This window comes from Dryobates pubescens, chromosome 5 (genome assembly GCF_014839835.1).
Source record: "Dryobates pubescens isolate bDryPub1 chromosome 5, bDryPub1.pri, whole genome shotgun sequence".
Classification (NCBI taxonomy): Eukaryota; Metazoa; Chordata; class Aves; order Piciformes; family Picidae; genus Dryobates; species Dryobates pubescens.
The window spans coordinates 1,640,081-1,655,897 of NC_071616.1; the positions used below are offsets into that span (position 1 = coordinate 1,640,081).

The 15,817-nt window shown below is 52.1% G+C and overlaps 1 protein-coding gene across 1 annotated transcript in view; it reads right to left on the reverse strand.

Moving 5' to 3' along the window:
* CD44 (CD44 molecule (Indian blood group)) overlaps positions 1-15,817 on the reverse strand; it is a 107,141-nt gene that overhangs the window by 35,164 nt on the left and 56,160 nt on the right. Inside the window, 3 exon segments of the mRNA XM_054162142.1 lie at positions 5,677-5,910; positions 9,946-10,017; positions 10,502-10,638. Coding sequence (XP_054018117.1) covers positions 5,677-5,910; positions 9,946-10,017; positions 10,502-10,638 — 443 coding nt within the window.

The following is a 15,817-nucleotide window of genomic DNA, read 5'->3' on the forward strand; positions in this document are numbered from 1 at the left end:
CTGTGTCCAGTTCTGGGCCCCTCAGTTTAGGAAGGAGGTTGACTTGCTGGAAGGTGTCCAGAGAAGGGCAACAAAGCTGGGGAGGGGTCTGGAGCACAGCCCTGGGAGGAGAGGCTGAGGGAGCTGGGGTTGCTTAGCCTGGAGAAGAGGAGGCTCAGGGGAGACCTTCTTGCTCTCTCCAACTCCCTGGAGGGAGGTTGTAGCCAGGTGGGGGTTGGTCTCTTCTCCCAGGCAGTCAGCACCAGAACAAGAGGACACAGTCTCAAGCTGTGCCAGGGAAGGTTTGGGCTGGAAGTGAGGAAGAAGTTCTACCCAGAGAGAGTGATTGCCCATTGGGATGGGCTGCGTGGGGAGGTGGTGGAGTCACCATCCCTGGAGGTATTCAAGAGGAGACTTGATGGGGTGCTTGGTGCCATGGGTTAGCTGATTAGGTGGTGTTGGATTAGTTGATAGGTTGGACACAATGATCTTGAAGGTCTCTTCCTACCTGGTTTATTATTCTATTCTATTCTAGTCTAGTCCATTCCATTCCATTCCATTCCATTCCATTCTCTTCACTAAAGCTGCCAGGAGAGCCCAGGTGCAGCACATTTAGAATCTTTTTACTCCAGGGAACCAATCAGTCCTAAACCAATAAGCAAGCATGCCAATGCCATGACTGTTGTGATTCACCTGCATCAGCACTGGCACCTTTGACTCCGTGGCTCTGCAGTTGCTTTGGTCTTTTAAACTCTTCAATCCCTCCAGTTTCCTCTCAGTGAAACAGTCATGCCCACCAGACAGACCCACTCTCAAAAGGAAGGGATCAGTAACAAAACCCCAGCAAGGCTGCAGGCAGTTTTGCAGTGGGGACAGAAGCATCTGCACAAGGAGGCACTAATTCACACTCAAAAATAAACAGCCCTGAAGGAAAGGTTACTCAGGCAAGCTCCCCACTCTTACCAGGTGGGGCTTCCTTCCCCCTCACAGGCAGCACTTGGTAGCAAAGCCCTGCACTTGAAACAAGCAGCAGAAAGTTCTCTGCTTGCTTTCAAAGCCTAGGGGAAGGTTAGCCTGATATTTCTTTTTAACATCTGCATGAAGTTGTGGGCAAACCTTCACATCCTGCGAGACAAGGAGCTGGGCTGAGTGATTGCTGCCTGGCCGCGCAGCAGGCACCCAGCCGCTGATACCCTAGCTTGTGGTTTCTAAACGCAGCGATAAGGACCCTGTCCCGCTCGGTCACACAGGCTGTTGGATCACTCAGCAGCAGCCAGCACGCACGGGAGCAAAATCCTATCGCAGGCTTCCGTGGTGGGAATAAGAGAGTCAGCGGGAAGAAACTTTGACTTCAGTCGGTTCAGTCTTTATCACAACACGCCTCTGCGGATCTCCTCTCCACAATCCAAATGCCCTCCCTTCACGTTCACTTCATGGGGCAGAGATCTTTTTGACTCTGAACTTAAGGACCAGAGTGAACATAGGTACGGCTCCACCCCAGTACGGGTGAGATGGTTTGGGAAGTTCCCTCTTCGCTGTAGCTGCTGTGTTCCACACGCCTAAGAAATCCACCCCGAGTCCTTCTCCCCACTCAGTGTAAGAAATCCACCCCGAGTCCTTCTCCCCACTCAGTGTAAGAAATCCACCCCGAGTCCTTCTCCCCACTCAGTATAAGGAAACCACCCCGAGTCCTTCTCCCCACTCAGTATAAGGAAACCACCCCGAGTCCTTCTCCCCACTCAGTGTAAGAAATCCACCCCGAGTCCTTCTCCCCACTCAGTGTAAGAAATCCACCACGAGTCCTTCTCCCCACTCAGTGTAAGTAAACCACCCCGAGTCCTTCTCCCCACTCAGTGTAAGTAAACCACCCCGAGTCCTTCTCCCCACTGAGTATAAGAAATCCACCCCGAGTCCTTCTCCCCACTGAGTATAAGAAATCCACCCCGAGTCCTTCTCCCCACTGAGTATAAGAAATCCACCCCGAGTCCTTCTCCCCACTGAGTGTAAGAAATCCACCCCGAGTCCTTCTCCCCACTCAGTACGGCTCGTTAAGGACAAAGCAGAGAGAATGGCTGCTCTGCTTTTGAGCCCTCAAAGCCTGTGGAGCCACCACAAGCGCCAGGTTGTTTTGGCTCTTTTCTCATGCAAATCGCCACCAAGAAGGACAAAACTGCTCCTTGCAGTGCAGAGTGGCTTGGCACTTGGAACTGCCCCTTGGCCGCTTGGTGAGTGAGGCAATGGGCTCCAGATGGATTGCCCACATTCACCAAGACAAATGTGTTAGAGACAAGCGCTTCCACCGCAGATGGACAGAACTGTCCTTTCCCCCATCAGAAATAAACTGAGGGAAGTGATAGGTGCTTGCACTCATTTGTGGTTCCTCACAGAGTAAAGAGGCACGGCAAAAAAAAAAAAGCAGTGGGAAACACCAACCAGCAATCCTTCTAAACTCGTCTTTAAGTAGGGAAGTAAACCAAGAGCAGTTGGTTCTGCTCCCCCTGTCCCAGAGATGGAAGTTAAGCAGTCTGGGCAGAACTGTTTCAAAACTGGAGACACTTCACCGCCTCAGCACTTACCAGGACGCCCTGCTGGAAGGGGAAAGCAGTTTTAATGCATGCAGATAATACACAAATCTTACTGGTACTGGCAGGGTCTGGTCCAGCAGCTCTGCTAGGGGAGTCATCCGTTTCTGTCACCAAAGGGAAGGCAGATGACACAGGAGAAACTTCATCACCTGCACGGTGAAAGATGGATCATCACTATTGCATTAGCCGAGGTGAGACTCGCAGCTCACAACTACTTCAGTTATTCTCTACAGCCAGATTCATTCCTTCATTCAGTGGTCAAAGAGAGGAGAAAGATGCAGACTAGGTTCTTCACATAATTCACTCCCAAGGAGCCTTACCTTACTAGCATAGTAAGGATATCACCAAGCCAGGCTGGTTCAAGAGCAGCATGCATTAGTCACAACGATTCTATGATCCTATGACCGTCCTGGCAGTGATCTGTGCATGTGCTACAAGCTCCAGCTGCATCTCTATACCAGCTGGACAGGGATTCCAGAAGCTGTTTGTATTCCCTTCTTGACTGAGATGTATTCTGAGATTAAGTCCAAACAAATCTAAACTCTGCCTGTAAGTAAGAGGGGCTGGGAAGAGATGTCATGGCAAGCTGCTGAAATCCTCCACACACCCCGGGCAATGCTTCTGACCCTAGTTCCTTAGGAAGAGAAGCTTTGGGTTTGCCTTTTGTGATGCTAACAAGCATTGTCTAATCCCAGTGCTTCTGCTCTTCTTTATTTTTCTTTTCTCTCCCCACCCCTGCCAGTTTCAGTGTTTATTAAGAATAGTGCTGCAAGCCACTGGCACCCTTCCCTGCTCAGTTATTGGTGAGTTGCTAAAAAGCCTGTTGTCAGAGGTCAGCAGTAACCTTTACTGTCCTGGGAGGAGGAATTGCACTTGTATCACCTAGGTTCAACAGGAGCTGGTCTTTCAGGTCTCTGAGCACTTCAGCCACACCAGGAACACAAAAGATGGGATCAACCCCCTGCCACCCTGCCAAGGAAGCGAGGCGTGGGCAAGGTGCTCCAATCCACTGATTTAGAATAGAATAGAATAGAATTAACCAGGTTGGAAGAGACCTTCCAGATCATGGTGTCCAACCTATCATCCAACACCACCCAATCAACTAACCCATGGCATCCTGTCAAGCCTCGCCCTGAACACCCCCAGCGACGGCGACCCCACCACCTCCCCAGGCAGCCCATTCCAGTGGGCAATCACTCTCTCTGTGTAAAACTTCCTCCTAACCTCCAGCCTAAACCTCCCCTGGCGCAGCCTGAGACTGTGTCCTCTTGTTCTGGTACTGGTTGCCTGGCAGAAGAGACCAACCTCCGCCTCACTACAACCTCCCTTCAGGTAGTTGTAGAGGGCAATAAGGTCACCCCTGAGTCTCCTCTTCTCCAGGCTAAGCAACCCCAGCTCCCTCAATCTCTCCTCACAGGGCTGTGCTCCAGACCCCTCCCCAGCTTTGTTGCCCTTCTCTGGACACCTTCCAGCAAGTCAACCTCCTTCCTAAACTGAGGGGCCCAGAACTGGACACAGGACTCGAGGTGTGGCCTAACCAGTGCAGTGTCCAGGGGCAAAATGACCTCCCTGCTCCTGCTGGCCACACTGTTCCTGATGCAGGCCAGGATGCCATTGGCCCTCTTGGCTGCCTGGGCACACTGCAGGCTCATGTTCAGCCTACCATCAACCAGCACCCCCAGGTCCCTCTCTGCCTGGCTGCTCTCAGCCACTCTGACCCCAGCCTGTAGCACTGCCTGGGGTTGCTGTGGCCAATGTGCAGAACCTGGCACTTGGATGTGTTCAATCTCCTGCCCTTGGCCTCTGCCCATCTGCCCAGCCTGTCGAGGTCCCTCTGCAGAGCCTCTCTACCCTCCAGCAGATCAACTCCTGCCCCCAGCTTGATGTTGTCAGCAAATTTACTGATGATGGACTCGATGCCCTCATCCAGATCATCAATGAAGATGTTAAAGAGCACAGGGCCCAGCACTGATCCCTGGGGCACACCACTGGTGCCTGGCTGCCAGCTGGCTGTGGCACCATTTGCTACCCTGCAGAAAGCCTTAGGAAGCAGGGTGGCATTTGGATTCGGGAGGGCATCATGAGAACAGAATTTGGCTTTACCACCTAAAGGAAGGAGACATCAATAACATTTTGATTGGAGACTTTTATCTCTCTGACCATTCTGTAACCTGTTGCAGCACAAATACCCCCTGCAGCGGTGCACAGAGAAATCACCTGGTCTGTCAGCTCCCCTCTGTTATTCTCCAACATCGGCCTCACCAGCCTCTGTGCTGAGTGCTAGCTATGTTGTTGAGACTTCAGGGAGACAAACATTTTAATAAGAACAAGTGCAAATTCTTAGAACCATCTCCCCTCAAAACCCTGGGAAGGTTTGTCTGGGAAACCACTGAGGAGTGGCTGCCTTCTACTCCCCTGCAATCCAAAGCATCCTTAGACATTCTGAGCGCTGCTGCTTTCTTTCAGAGACACACACTCGCCTTCTTCCTCTCTAGGATACCAGCTAGAGATGGTGCTCCTCATTCTCTCATCATATCTGGAGTATTGTGTGCAGTTCTGGGCCCCTCAGCTCAAGCAGGACAGGGAACTGCTTGAAAGAGTCCAGCACAGAGCCGCACAAATGATGAGGGGAGTGGAAGATCTTCCTTAGGAGGACAACCTGAGGGAGCTGAGGGCTCTGTAGCTTGGAGAAAAGGAGACTGACAGGTGACCTCATTCATGTTGACAAAGATGTAAAGCATGAGTGCCAAGAGGATGGAGTCAGGCTGTGCTCAGTGATGCCCAATGCCAGCACAAGGGGCACTGGGTGGAAGCTGAGGCATAGGAAGTTCCATGGGAACACAAGTTAAAACATTGTCTCTCGGAGGGTGACAGAGGCTGCCCAGGGGGAGTTGTGGAGTCTCCCTCTCTGGAGATATTCCAGACCTGCCTGGATGTGCTCCTGTGTGACCTGCTCTAGGTGACCCTGCTCTGGTAAGGAGGGTTGGACTGGATGAGCTTTTTGAGGTGCCTTCCAGCCCCTGGCATTCAGTGACTCTGTGAGCCTTTGACTATCAATCTAACCCTTCACTCAGTTATTCCAAAGGGGAGAGCGAAAGCCTAGCGCTCTTACCAGGATAGCTTATAGGAATTTCCTTTTCACCCCCTCCTGAAGAGTGATCTGGCAGCTGTGAGGCTGGGGTAGCACTTCCATAATAGGATGGGCTGGATCTCCTGATGGAAGTATCCATGGGAGTTGTGTCATGTGTGGATCCACTACCTACGCTGTCGTCGTCGGCCCCGGAGGTCTCCCCGCCGTGGCGCGTGCCGTCCACTTTGAAGTGGGAGCCATCAGCGTTGTCAATGACTGTGGGGAGGAGAAAAGGAAACAGCTGATGGATGGCAGGGAGCTACAGAGCTGTGTTTAGAATAGAATAGAAATAGGAGTAGAAATAGAAATAGGAGTAGAAATAGAAATAGGAGTAGAAATAGAAATAGAATAGAAATAGGAATAGGATAGAAATAGGAATAGGATAGAAATAGAATAGAATAGAATAGAATAGAATAGAATAGAATAGAATAGAATAGAATAGAATAGAAAAGAAATAGGAATAGAATAGAAAAGAAATAGGAATAGAATAGAAATAGGAATAGAATAGAAATAGGAATAGGATAGAAATAGGAATAGGATAGAAATAGGAATAGGATAGAAATAGAATAGAATAGAATAGAATAGAAAATAAATAGGAATAGAATAGAAAATAAATAGGAATAGAATAGAAAATAAATAGGAATAGAATAGAAATAGGAATAGAATAGAAATAGGAATAGGATAGAAATAGGAATAGGATAGAAATAGGAATAGTATAGAAATAGAATAGAATAGAAATAGAATAGAATAGAAAAGAAATAGGAATAGAATAGAAATAGGAATAGGAATAGAATATAAATAGGAATAGGATAGAATAGAATAGAATAGAATAGAATAGAATAGAATAGAATAGAATAGAATAGAATAGAATAGAATAGACCAGACCAGACCAGACCAGGTTGGAAAAGACCTCAGAGATCAGCAAGTGCAACCTGTCACCCAACACCATCTGATCAACTAAACCATGGCACCAAGTGCCTCAGCCAGGCTCTTCCTAAGCACCTCCAGGGATGGGGACTCCACCACCTCCCTGGGCAGCACATCCCAATGGCTAATCTCTCTTGCTGGGAAGAACTTTCTCCTCACCTCCAGCCTAAACCTCCCCTGGCACAGCTTGAGACTGTGTCCTCTTGTTCTGGTGCTGCTTGCCTGGGAGCAGAAACCAACCCCCACCTGGCTACAACCTCCCTTCAGGTAGTTGCAGAGAGCAAGAAGGTCTCCCCTGAGCCTCCTCTTCTGCAGGCTAAGCAACCCCAGCTCCCTCAGCCTCTCCTCCCAGGGCTGTGCTCCAGACCCCTCCCCAGCTTTGTTGCCCTTCTCTGGACACCTTCCAGCAGCTCAACCTCTTTCCTAACCTGAGGAGCCCAGAACTGGACACAGGACTCCAGGTGTGGCCTAAGCAGTGCTGAGCACAGGGCACAATGACCTCCCTGCTCCTGCTGGCCACACTGTTCCTGCTGCAGGCCAGGATGCCATTGGCCCTCTTGGCTGCCTGGGCACACTGCTGGCTCATGTTCATCCTACTCTCAACCAGTTTAAGTCACACTAAACAACTTCAGTCAGACAAAGAGAGAGACAGTTGTGGATTACTAGCAGTTCACACATTTGTGCCATCCTATCTAACCTATCCAGGCCATACACCCTCAGGCATGGATTATCCATACTAATGTAGGTATTTGTCAAATACAGATAGGGCCTGCTCTGCATCAAACATTTTGACATCTTGATCAGACAGCTTCATTTAAGGGGGAACATCAAATCCTGACCTCTGTAAAGTCAATGAGAATTTCAGAACCTGGGACAAATACTATTGTTCCGGTTTGAAGGGGGAACTGTAGCCTAGATCCTGACTGCAAAGGTTCAAAGTAAAACAAATTACCACTGGAAGCAAAAGGAAAAGAATGATAAGGGCTGTAGAATTCACTGGAGTGCTGATGGGGATATGGAGCAGAGGCACAAACAGTTCTTGCTCTCTCTTTTCTTCATCTGTTGCTTCTGCTTGCAGCTTTCCTCTCCTTCTCTCCTGTGGCCTTGCCTGGGTATCCCTGGTTTGACTGCTGTGTGAGGTAACAGGAAAGGAGGGAGGCAGTGGGGGGAGGAGGTGGATGGGTCCCCTGGATCCATCCAGGAGGGTCTGGGGAGTTTCTGAGTTGTTTATAAACTGTAAATCTCTCTCTGTCTCTTGTGCATATATTGTATATTTTGTGCATGGTCAGTGCATTTCATCTCTCTAGAGTTTAGTTGGCTGTAAATAGAGCTTCAGTGGCTTCCAAAACCTTCTGAGCTGGGCTGGCAATTTTAGTTTGGGGGTTGGGGGAGGCGGGGGGGGGGGAGGAGTTCTGCAAATTAGTTGGGTGGATGATTTGAACCCACCACAAATTTATTATGAGAATCTCCTTCCACTTCCAGCTGATCAGCAGCTCAAGTGACAAGCAGAGGCCCTCAGGGATCAGTCCTGGGACCAGGCTTGTTCAACATCTTTGTGGGTGCCAGGGACAGTGGCATTGAGGGCACCCTCAGCAGGTTTGCTGATGACACCAAGCTGTGTGGTGCAGCAGACAGCTGGAGGGAAGGGATCCATCCAGAGGGACCTGGGCAGGCTGCAGAGGTGGGCACAAGCCAACCTCACGAGCTTCAACAAGACCAAGGGCAGGGTCCTGCAGCTGGGTGGAGGCAACCCCAGGCACAAATGCAGGCTGGGCAGGGACTGGCTGGAAAGCAGCCCTGAGGAGAGAGCCTTGGGGGTGCTGTGGGAGGAGAAGCTCACCAGGAGCTCTCAGTGTGCACTTGCAGCCCGGAAAGCCAAGCAGAGCCTGGGCTGCAGCAAGAGAAGTGTGGCCAGCAGGGCCAGGGAGGGGATTCTGCCCCTCTGCTCAGCTCTGGGGAGACCCCACCTGCAGTACTGCCTCCAGGTCTGGAGCCCCTATTGCAAGAGGGATCTGGAGGTGCTGGAAGGTGTCCAGAGCATGGCCATGAGCATGAGCAGAGGGCTGGAGCACCTCTCCTGTGAGCACAGACTGAAGGAGTTGGGGCTGTTCAGTCTGGAGAGGAGAAGGCTCTGAGGTGACCTCATTGTGGCCTTCCAGGATCTGAAGGGGCTCCAAGAAGGCTGGGGAGGGACTGCTCAGGATCTCAGGCAGTGATAGGACTAGGGGGAATGGAATGAAGCTGGAGGTGGGGAGATTCAGGCTGGAGGGGAGGAGGAAGTTCTTCCCCATGAGAGTGGTGAAGCCCTGGAATGGGCTGTCCAGGGAGGTGGTTGGGGCCCTGTCCCTGGAGGTGTTTAAGGCCAGGCTGGCTGAGGCTCTGGCCAGGCTGATCTAGTGTGGGGTGTCCCTGCCCATGGCAGGGGGGTTGGAACTGGATGATCCTTGTGGTCCCTTCCCACCCTGACTGATACTATGATACTGTGATTCTGAGCGAGGTGCCGAAGCGTTAAGGAGCAGAGAGGTTTAAGCAAAGCCCTGTAGGTTAAAGGAAGCCCTGAAGTGATCAAAAACATCTCAAACACCTATAAAAAAGAGTATTTGGCAGCACCTAGAGAAAAGGCAGGCTCCACCAGCCTTATGGAAAGACAAATGACTAATGGCTTTAATTGCTTGACTACTTTTTCTGGTGCTTGGCTGTGGGGTGGGTTTGGGCTAGGCCTTGGAAATTTAGTTACAGATTTCAAGCAGAAAGGTAAAAAAAATATCAACAAATCACTCTTGGGTGTAAAAAGGAAAACAAAAGATTATTCCAAACCAATTCAGTGGATAAATAGCTCAAATAAGAGGAGCTGCACCATAACACTTCTCTCTCCTCTCTCCTGATCTCTGCTGTTTTGCTTCTCTCAGGAGAGATTAACCTGCTTGTCAGCTGGCCTTGGCTGAGCTGTTTAGTTAAGTCTAACCCACTGCTTGCTCTCTGCTTGGGACAGGGATGGGGGGAGGGGTTGGGGGCAGTGGAACAGCTTCCCTGGTCTCTGAGCAGGGGCATTTTAGTGTTGTTGGCTCACTGTAAGTATCTATATAATATTGTAACCCCTGGCTGTGTTGTACACATTGACTGCATTCCATTGCAGACTGTAGCTCTTGCTTGTCAATACAGCTTCAGTTGCTTCTGACTGAGTAGGTCTGGCAAAGGTAATGCTGAGGGGGAAAACTTCAACCCACCACAGGCTGATTTTTGATCCTAGCAGCGGTTTAAGTAACAAAAAAGAGATCTCTGGATCCTAAAGCAAGTGGCAAGCTTTTCTGCTCCATACAGTACCTATTTCATCCTGAGTGGTGAGCAAAGAAGTATCCAGGCTTTCAATTGGATCACATGTCTTGTTCCTTGCCTCTGGAAAAGAAGGAAAACAGAAAAGACTGGTCTGAGGAAAGTGAGCAAATCATCACTCCTTGATTGCACACATCACAAACCATCAGCTGCAGATGAGGACAATCCTGAAACAGCCTAGGCTGGAAGGGACCTCAGAGCTCATCTACTCCAACCTCCCCTCCACAGGCAGGGATGCCTCTCAGCTAGACCAGGCTTACAGGGACAAGGGGCAATGGCTTTAAGCTGCCAATCTTGATTGAAGACTGGAGATGAGGAAGAAATTCTTGGCAGTGAGGGTGGAGAGATTCTGGCACAGGTTGCCCAGGGAGGTTGTGGATGCTCCCTCTCTGGAGGTGGTCAAGGCCAGGCTGGATGAGGCCTTGAGCAAGCTGGGCTGGTGGGAGGTGTCCCTGCCCATGGCAGGGTGGGGGGGCAACTGGATGATCTTGAAGGTCCCTTCCACCCAAACCATTCCATGAGCTTACACCCCAAAGGCCAGAGGTACCTGTCCCGTTGTAGCAGTAGGCGTCGTAGCGCCCCGTGGTGTTGGTGAGCAGGCTGTAGACGCCGGTGTGGTTCGCCGCACACAGATGGTAGGGCTTGACCCGGGGGATAACAACGTGCCCCACCACAAAACCATACCTGTGAGGAGCAGAGGAGAACACAGCCTGTTTCATATCACAGCAGTGCAACATCTCCCTGTGAGCACAGGCTGAGGGAGCTGGGGCTGGGAGCTGGGAGCAGAGGAGCCTGAGGGCTGCCCTCAGTGCTGGGGATAAAGCTGTGCAGGGCAGTGCTGGAGGACAGAGCCAGGCTCTGCTCAGGGATGGCCAAGGACAGCACAAGGGGCACTGGGGGCAGGCTGGAGCAGAGGAGGTGCCAGGGGAACAGAAGGGAAACCTTTGTGAGGGTGCTGGAGCCTGGAGCAGGCTGCCCAGAGAGGTTGTGGAGTCTCCTGCTCCTGCTTCCAACCCCCCCTGGCTGTGTTCCTGGGTGAGCTGCCCTGGGTGCCCTGCTCTGGCTTGGACTGGGTGATCTCCAGAGGTGCCCTCCAGCCCTGTGAGACTGTGACTCTCATGGTACAGGTTGCCTTCAGCAGAGGCTGGTGCAGAATTCAAGGTGTTCCATGCTGAGGGGGATGAAACTTCTCCTTTTCCACCCTATTTTCCCCAGCTGCAGAAGGATGCTGAGCTGGATTTGCAAATGCCAGCCAGCCTCTTTGCTGACAGCACAGAGACCCTGAAAGGAATTGTTTGGCAGAGGTATTGTGGCAGGCAAGGATGTCCACTGGATGTTAGGGGTTGGAAGGGACCTCCAGGTTGATTTCAGTTTGCTCTTCAGAGCAGTGTCTCCAGAGGGGCAGAGTGTGCTGTCACCAAGCAACACCTCTGCTGAACCAAACTGCAGCTGACTTTCCAGCCCCCCCTGGATGTGTTCCTGTGTCAGCTGCCCTGGGTGCACTGCTCTGGCAGGGGGCTTGGGCTGGATGACCTCTGGAGGTGCCTGGCATCCCCTAACATTCTGAGACTCTGTGGTTTGTTCACTTCTCACGGGTTTGCAGGCAGTAGCACTGAACATTCATGCACCAGGCACTCAAAGAGGAAAGCACCACTGACTCAGTTGGAATGGAATCATTCACAGGAAATAGTTGCAAGCAGTGCTGGTGCCAGGACTGTTTCTTACAGTGGTGGAATTAAAGTCTTACCATCTGGGAGAAACATCCACTGAACTTTTCTACTCTGCTCAGTTAGAAGGAATAGAATAGAATAGAATAGAATAGAATAGAATAGAATAGAATAGAATAGAATAGAATAGAATAGAATAGAATAGAATAGACAAGGTTGGAAAAGACCTTCGAGATCACTGAGTCCAACCTATCATCCAACACCACCTGATCAACTAAACCATGGCACCTCCAGGGATGGGGACTCCACCACCTCCCTGGGCAGCACATCCCAAGGGCAAATCTCTCTTTCTTGTAGAACTTCTTACTAACATCCAGCCTCAACCTCCCCTGGCACAGCTTGAGACTGTGTCCTCTTGTTCTGGTGCTGGCTGCCTGGTAGAAGAGACCAACCCCCACCTGGCTACAACCTCCATCCAGGGAGTTGGAGAGAGCAATAAGGTCTCCCCTGAGCCTCCTCTTCTCCAGGCTAAGCAACCCCAGCTCCCTCAGCCTCTCCTCCCAGGGCTGTGCTCCAGACCCCTCCCCAGCTTCAAGAGTTTCCCCTCCCCAGCCCTTCAAGAGTATCATTGTCTTTCTTAATCTGAGGGGCCCAGAACTGGACACAGGACTCAAGGTGTGGCCTAACCAGTGCTGAGCACAGGGCACAATGACCTCCCTGCTCCTGCTGGCCACACTGTTCCTGATGCAGGCCAGGATGCCACCTGGGCACACTGCTGGCTCATGTTCAGCCTACCATCAGCCAGCACCCCCAGGTCCCTCTCTGCCTGGCTGCTCTCAGCCACTCTGCCCCCAGCCTGTAGCACTGCCTGGGGTTGCTGTGGCCAATGTGCAGCCCCTGGCACTTGGATGTGTTCAATCTCCTGCCCTTGGCCTCTCTCCATCTGTCCAGCCTGGCAAGGTCCCTCTGCAGAGCTCTCCTACCCTCTAACAGATCAACTCCTGCCCCCAGCTTGCTGTCAGCTGCACATTTACTGATGCTGGACTCCATCCCCTCCTCCAGATCATCAATAAAAATATTGAACAGGCTGGGGCCCAGCACTGGTCCCTGGGGCACACCACTGGTGCCTGGCTGCCAGCTGGCTGTGGCACCATTCACCACCACTCTCTGGGCTCAGCCTCCAGCCAGTTCCTCACCCAGCTCAGAGAGCTGCTGTCCCAGCCAGGGGCTGACAGCTTGGCCAGCAGTTTGCTGTGGGGGATGGTGTCCAAGGCCTTGCTGCAGTCCAGGCAGACCACATCCACAGCCTGCCCCACATCCACCAGGCAGTCCCCTGGGCATGGAAGGAGCTCAGGTTGGTGAGGCAGGAGCTGCCCTTCCTAACTCCATGCTGGCTGGGCCTGAGCCCTTGGCCATCCTGCCAGTGCTGTGTGACTGCACTCTGGGTGACTGCTCCATCACCTTGCCTGGCACTGAGGGCAGGCTGAAAGGCCTGGAATTCCCTGGCTCATCCATCCAGCCCTTCCTGTGGATGGGCATCATGCTGGCACCTTCCAGTCATCTGGAACCTCTCCAGTGAGCCAGGACTGGTGGTAAATGATGGAGAGTGGCTTGGCAGCTCATCTGCCAGCTCTCTCAGCACCCTAGGATGGATCCCATCCAGTCCCATGGGCTTGTGGGGATCCAAGTGGCCAAGCAGGTCTCTAAAGGTAAATCCTCTTTCTACAGGTTTGCCCTTCATTTTGGATTGCAACAAAGTTGAAAATCTACTGACATTTACTGCAGCTCTGCAAAAAATCATGTGGAGCTGGAAGAGACCTCACTGAACTCAGCTGTTCACCCTGCACTGCCAGGGTCAAACCATGTCCCTCAGCACCACATCTCCCTGGCTTTTAAACCCCTTCAGGGGAGGGGACTTGTGAGAGGCTAAATCTTGTCTCTCTTGATGTGACTCAACAAAGATAAAATCACCTTTGCTGCCTGCCCAGACAATAGCTGATGTGTCTTGGACAGAAGCCACTGGAATGACTCTCTGGAAGGTGCATAGATAAGAATGGCCACACCCAGAGAGTGGCTGTCAATGGTCCATGTCCCAGTGGAGGCCAGGGACAAGCAGAGGCCCTCAGGGAGCAGTCCTGGGACCAGGCTTGTTCAACACCTTTGTGGGTGCCATGGACAGTGGCATTGAGTGCACCCTCAGCAGGGTTGCTGATGGCACCAAGCTGTGTGGTGCAGCAGACAGCTGGAGGGAAGGGATCCATCCAGAGGGACCTGGACAGGCTGCAGAGGTGGGCACAAGCCAACCTCAGGAGCTTCAACAAGACCAAGGGCAGGGTCCTGCAGCTGGGTCGAGGCAATCCCAGGCACAAATGCAGGCTGGGCAGGGACTGGCTGGAAAGCAGCCCTGAGGAGAGAGCCTTGGGGGTGCTGGGGGAGGAGAAGCTCACCAGGAGCTCTCAGTGTGCACTTGCAGCCCAGAAAGCCAAGCAGAGCCTGGGCTGCAGCAAGAGAAGTGTGGCCAGCAGGGCCAGGGAGGGGATTCTCCCCCTCTGCTCAGCTCTGCTGAAACACCACCTGCAGTACTGCCTCCAGGTCTGGAGCCCCTATTGCAAGAGGGATCTGGAGGTGCTGGAAGGTGTCCAGAGAAGGGCCAGGAGGATGAGCAGAGGGCTGGAGCACCTCTCCTGTGAGGACAGACTGAAGGAGTTGGGGCTGTTCAGTCTGGAGAAGAGAAGGCTCTGAGGTGACCTCATTGTGGCCTTCCAGGATCTGCAGGGGGCTCCAAGAAGGCTGGGGAGGGACTGCTCAGGATCTCAGGCAGTGATAGGACTAGGGGGAATGGAATGAAGCTGGAGGTGGGGAGATTCAGGCTGGAGGGGAGGAGGAAGTTCTTCCCCATGAGAGTGGTGAAGCCCTGGAATGGGTTGTCCAGGGAGGTGGTTGGGGCCCTGTCCCTGGAGGTGTTTAAGGCCAGGCTGGCTGAGGCTCTGGCCAGGCTGATCTAGTGTGGGGTGTCCCTGCCCATGGCAGCGGGGTTGGAACTAGATGATGCTTGTGGCCCCTTCCCACCCTGACTGATACTGTGATACTACTATGAATTGCTCACCAGACTGCAGCTGCCCTGGAAAGGGCAGAGGCCACTGCTATCCATAGCCTCTGGCATATACATACCTAAAAGATCTATCAAAGTATCAAAGATCTGAGCAACTACTGGCTCAGGAGAAAGAAAACACAAGAGAAGGAAAAGACCTGGACAATGCTGCTCTGAAGAAAAACAGAGAGAATACCAGGAGAGAAAAAGTGACAGAGACATCACCATGGAGCCTGGAAGAAGCAGACCTAGAGGAACCCTCTCTCCGTGTCCTAAGTTCCGCCTGCTGCAGCTCATGGAGCTGAAGAGGCTGCTCAGAGGACAGCACAGCCAACAAGGACAACATCTCCTCTACATCCAAAGCTGCAGTACCCTTCCTCTACAGGCCCAACATCTCCTCTACATCCAAAGCTGCAGCACTCTTCCTCTGCAGACCCACTCTACAGACCCAACATCTCCTCTACATCCAAAGCTGCAGCACCCTTCCTCTGCAGACCCAACATCTCTTCTACATCCAAAGCTGCAGCACCCTTCCTCTACAGACCCAACATCTCCTCTACATCCAAAGCTGCAGCACTCTTCCTCTGCAGACCCACTCTACAGACCCAACATCTCTTCTACATCCAAAGCTGCAGCACCCTTCCTCTACAGACTCAACATCTCTTCTACATCCAAAGCTGCAGCACCCTTCCTCTGCAGACCCAACATCTCCTCTACATTCAAAGCTGCAGCACTCTTCCTCTGCAGACCCAGCATCTCCTCTACATCCAAAGCTGCAGCACCCTTCCTCTACAGACCCAACATCTCCTCTACATCCAAAGCTGCAGCACTCTTCCTCTGCAGACCCAGCATCTCCTCTACATCCAAAGCTGCAGCACCCTTCCTCTGCAGACCCAACATCTCCTCTACATTCAAAGCTGCAGCACTCTTCCTCTGCAGACCCAGCATCTCCTCTACATCCAAAGCTGCAGCACCCTTCCTCTACAGACCCAGCATCTCCTCTACATCCAAAGCTGCAGCACTCTTCCTCTGCAGACCCAGCATCTCCTCTACATCCAAAGCTGCAGCACCCTTCCTCTACAGACCCAACATCTCCTCTACATCC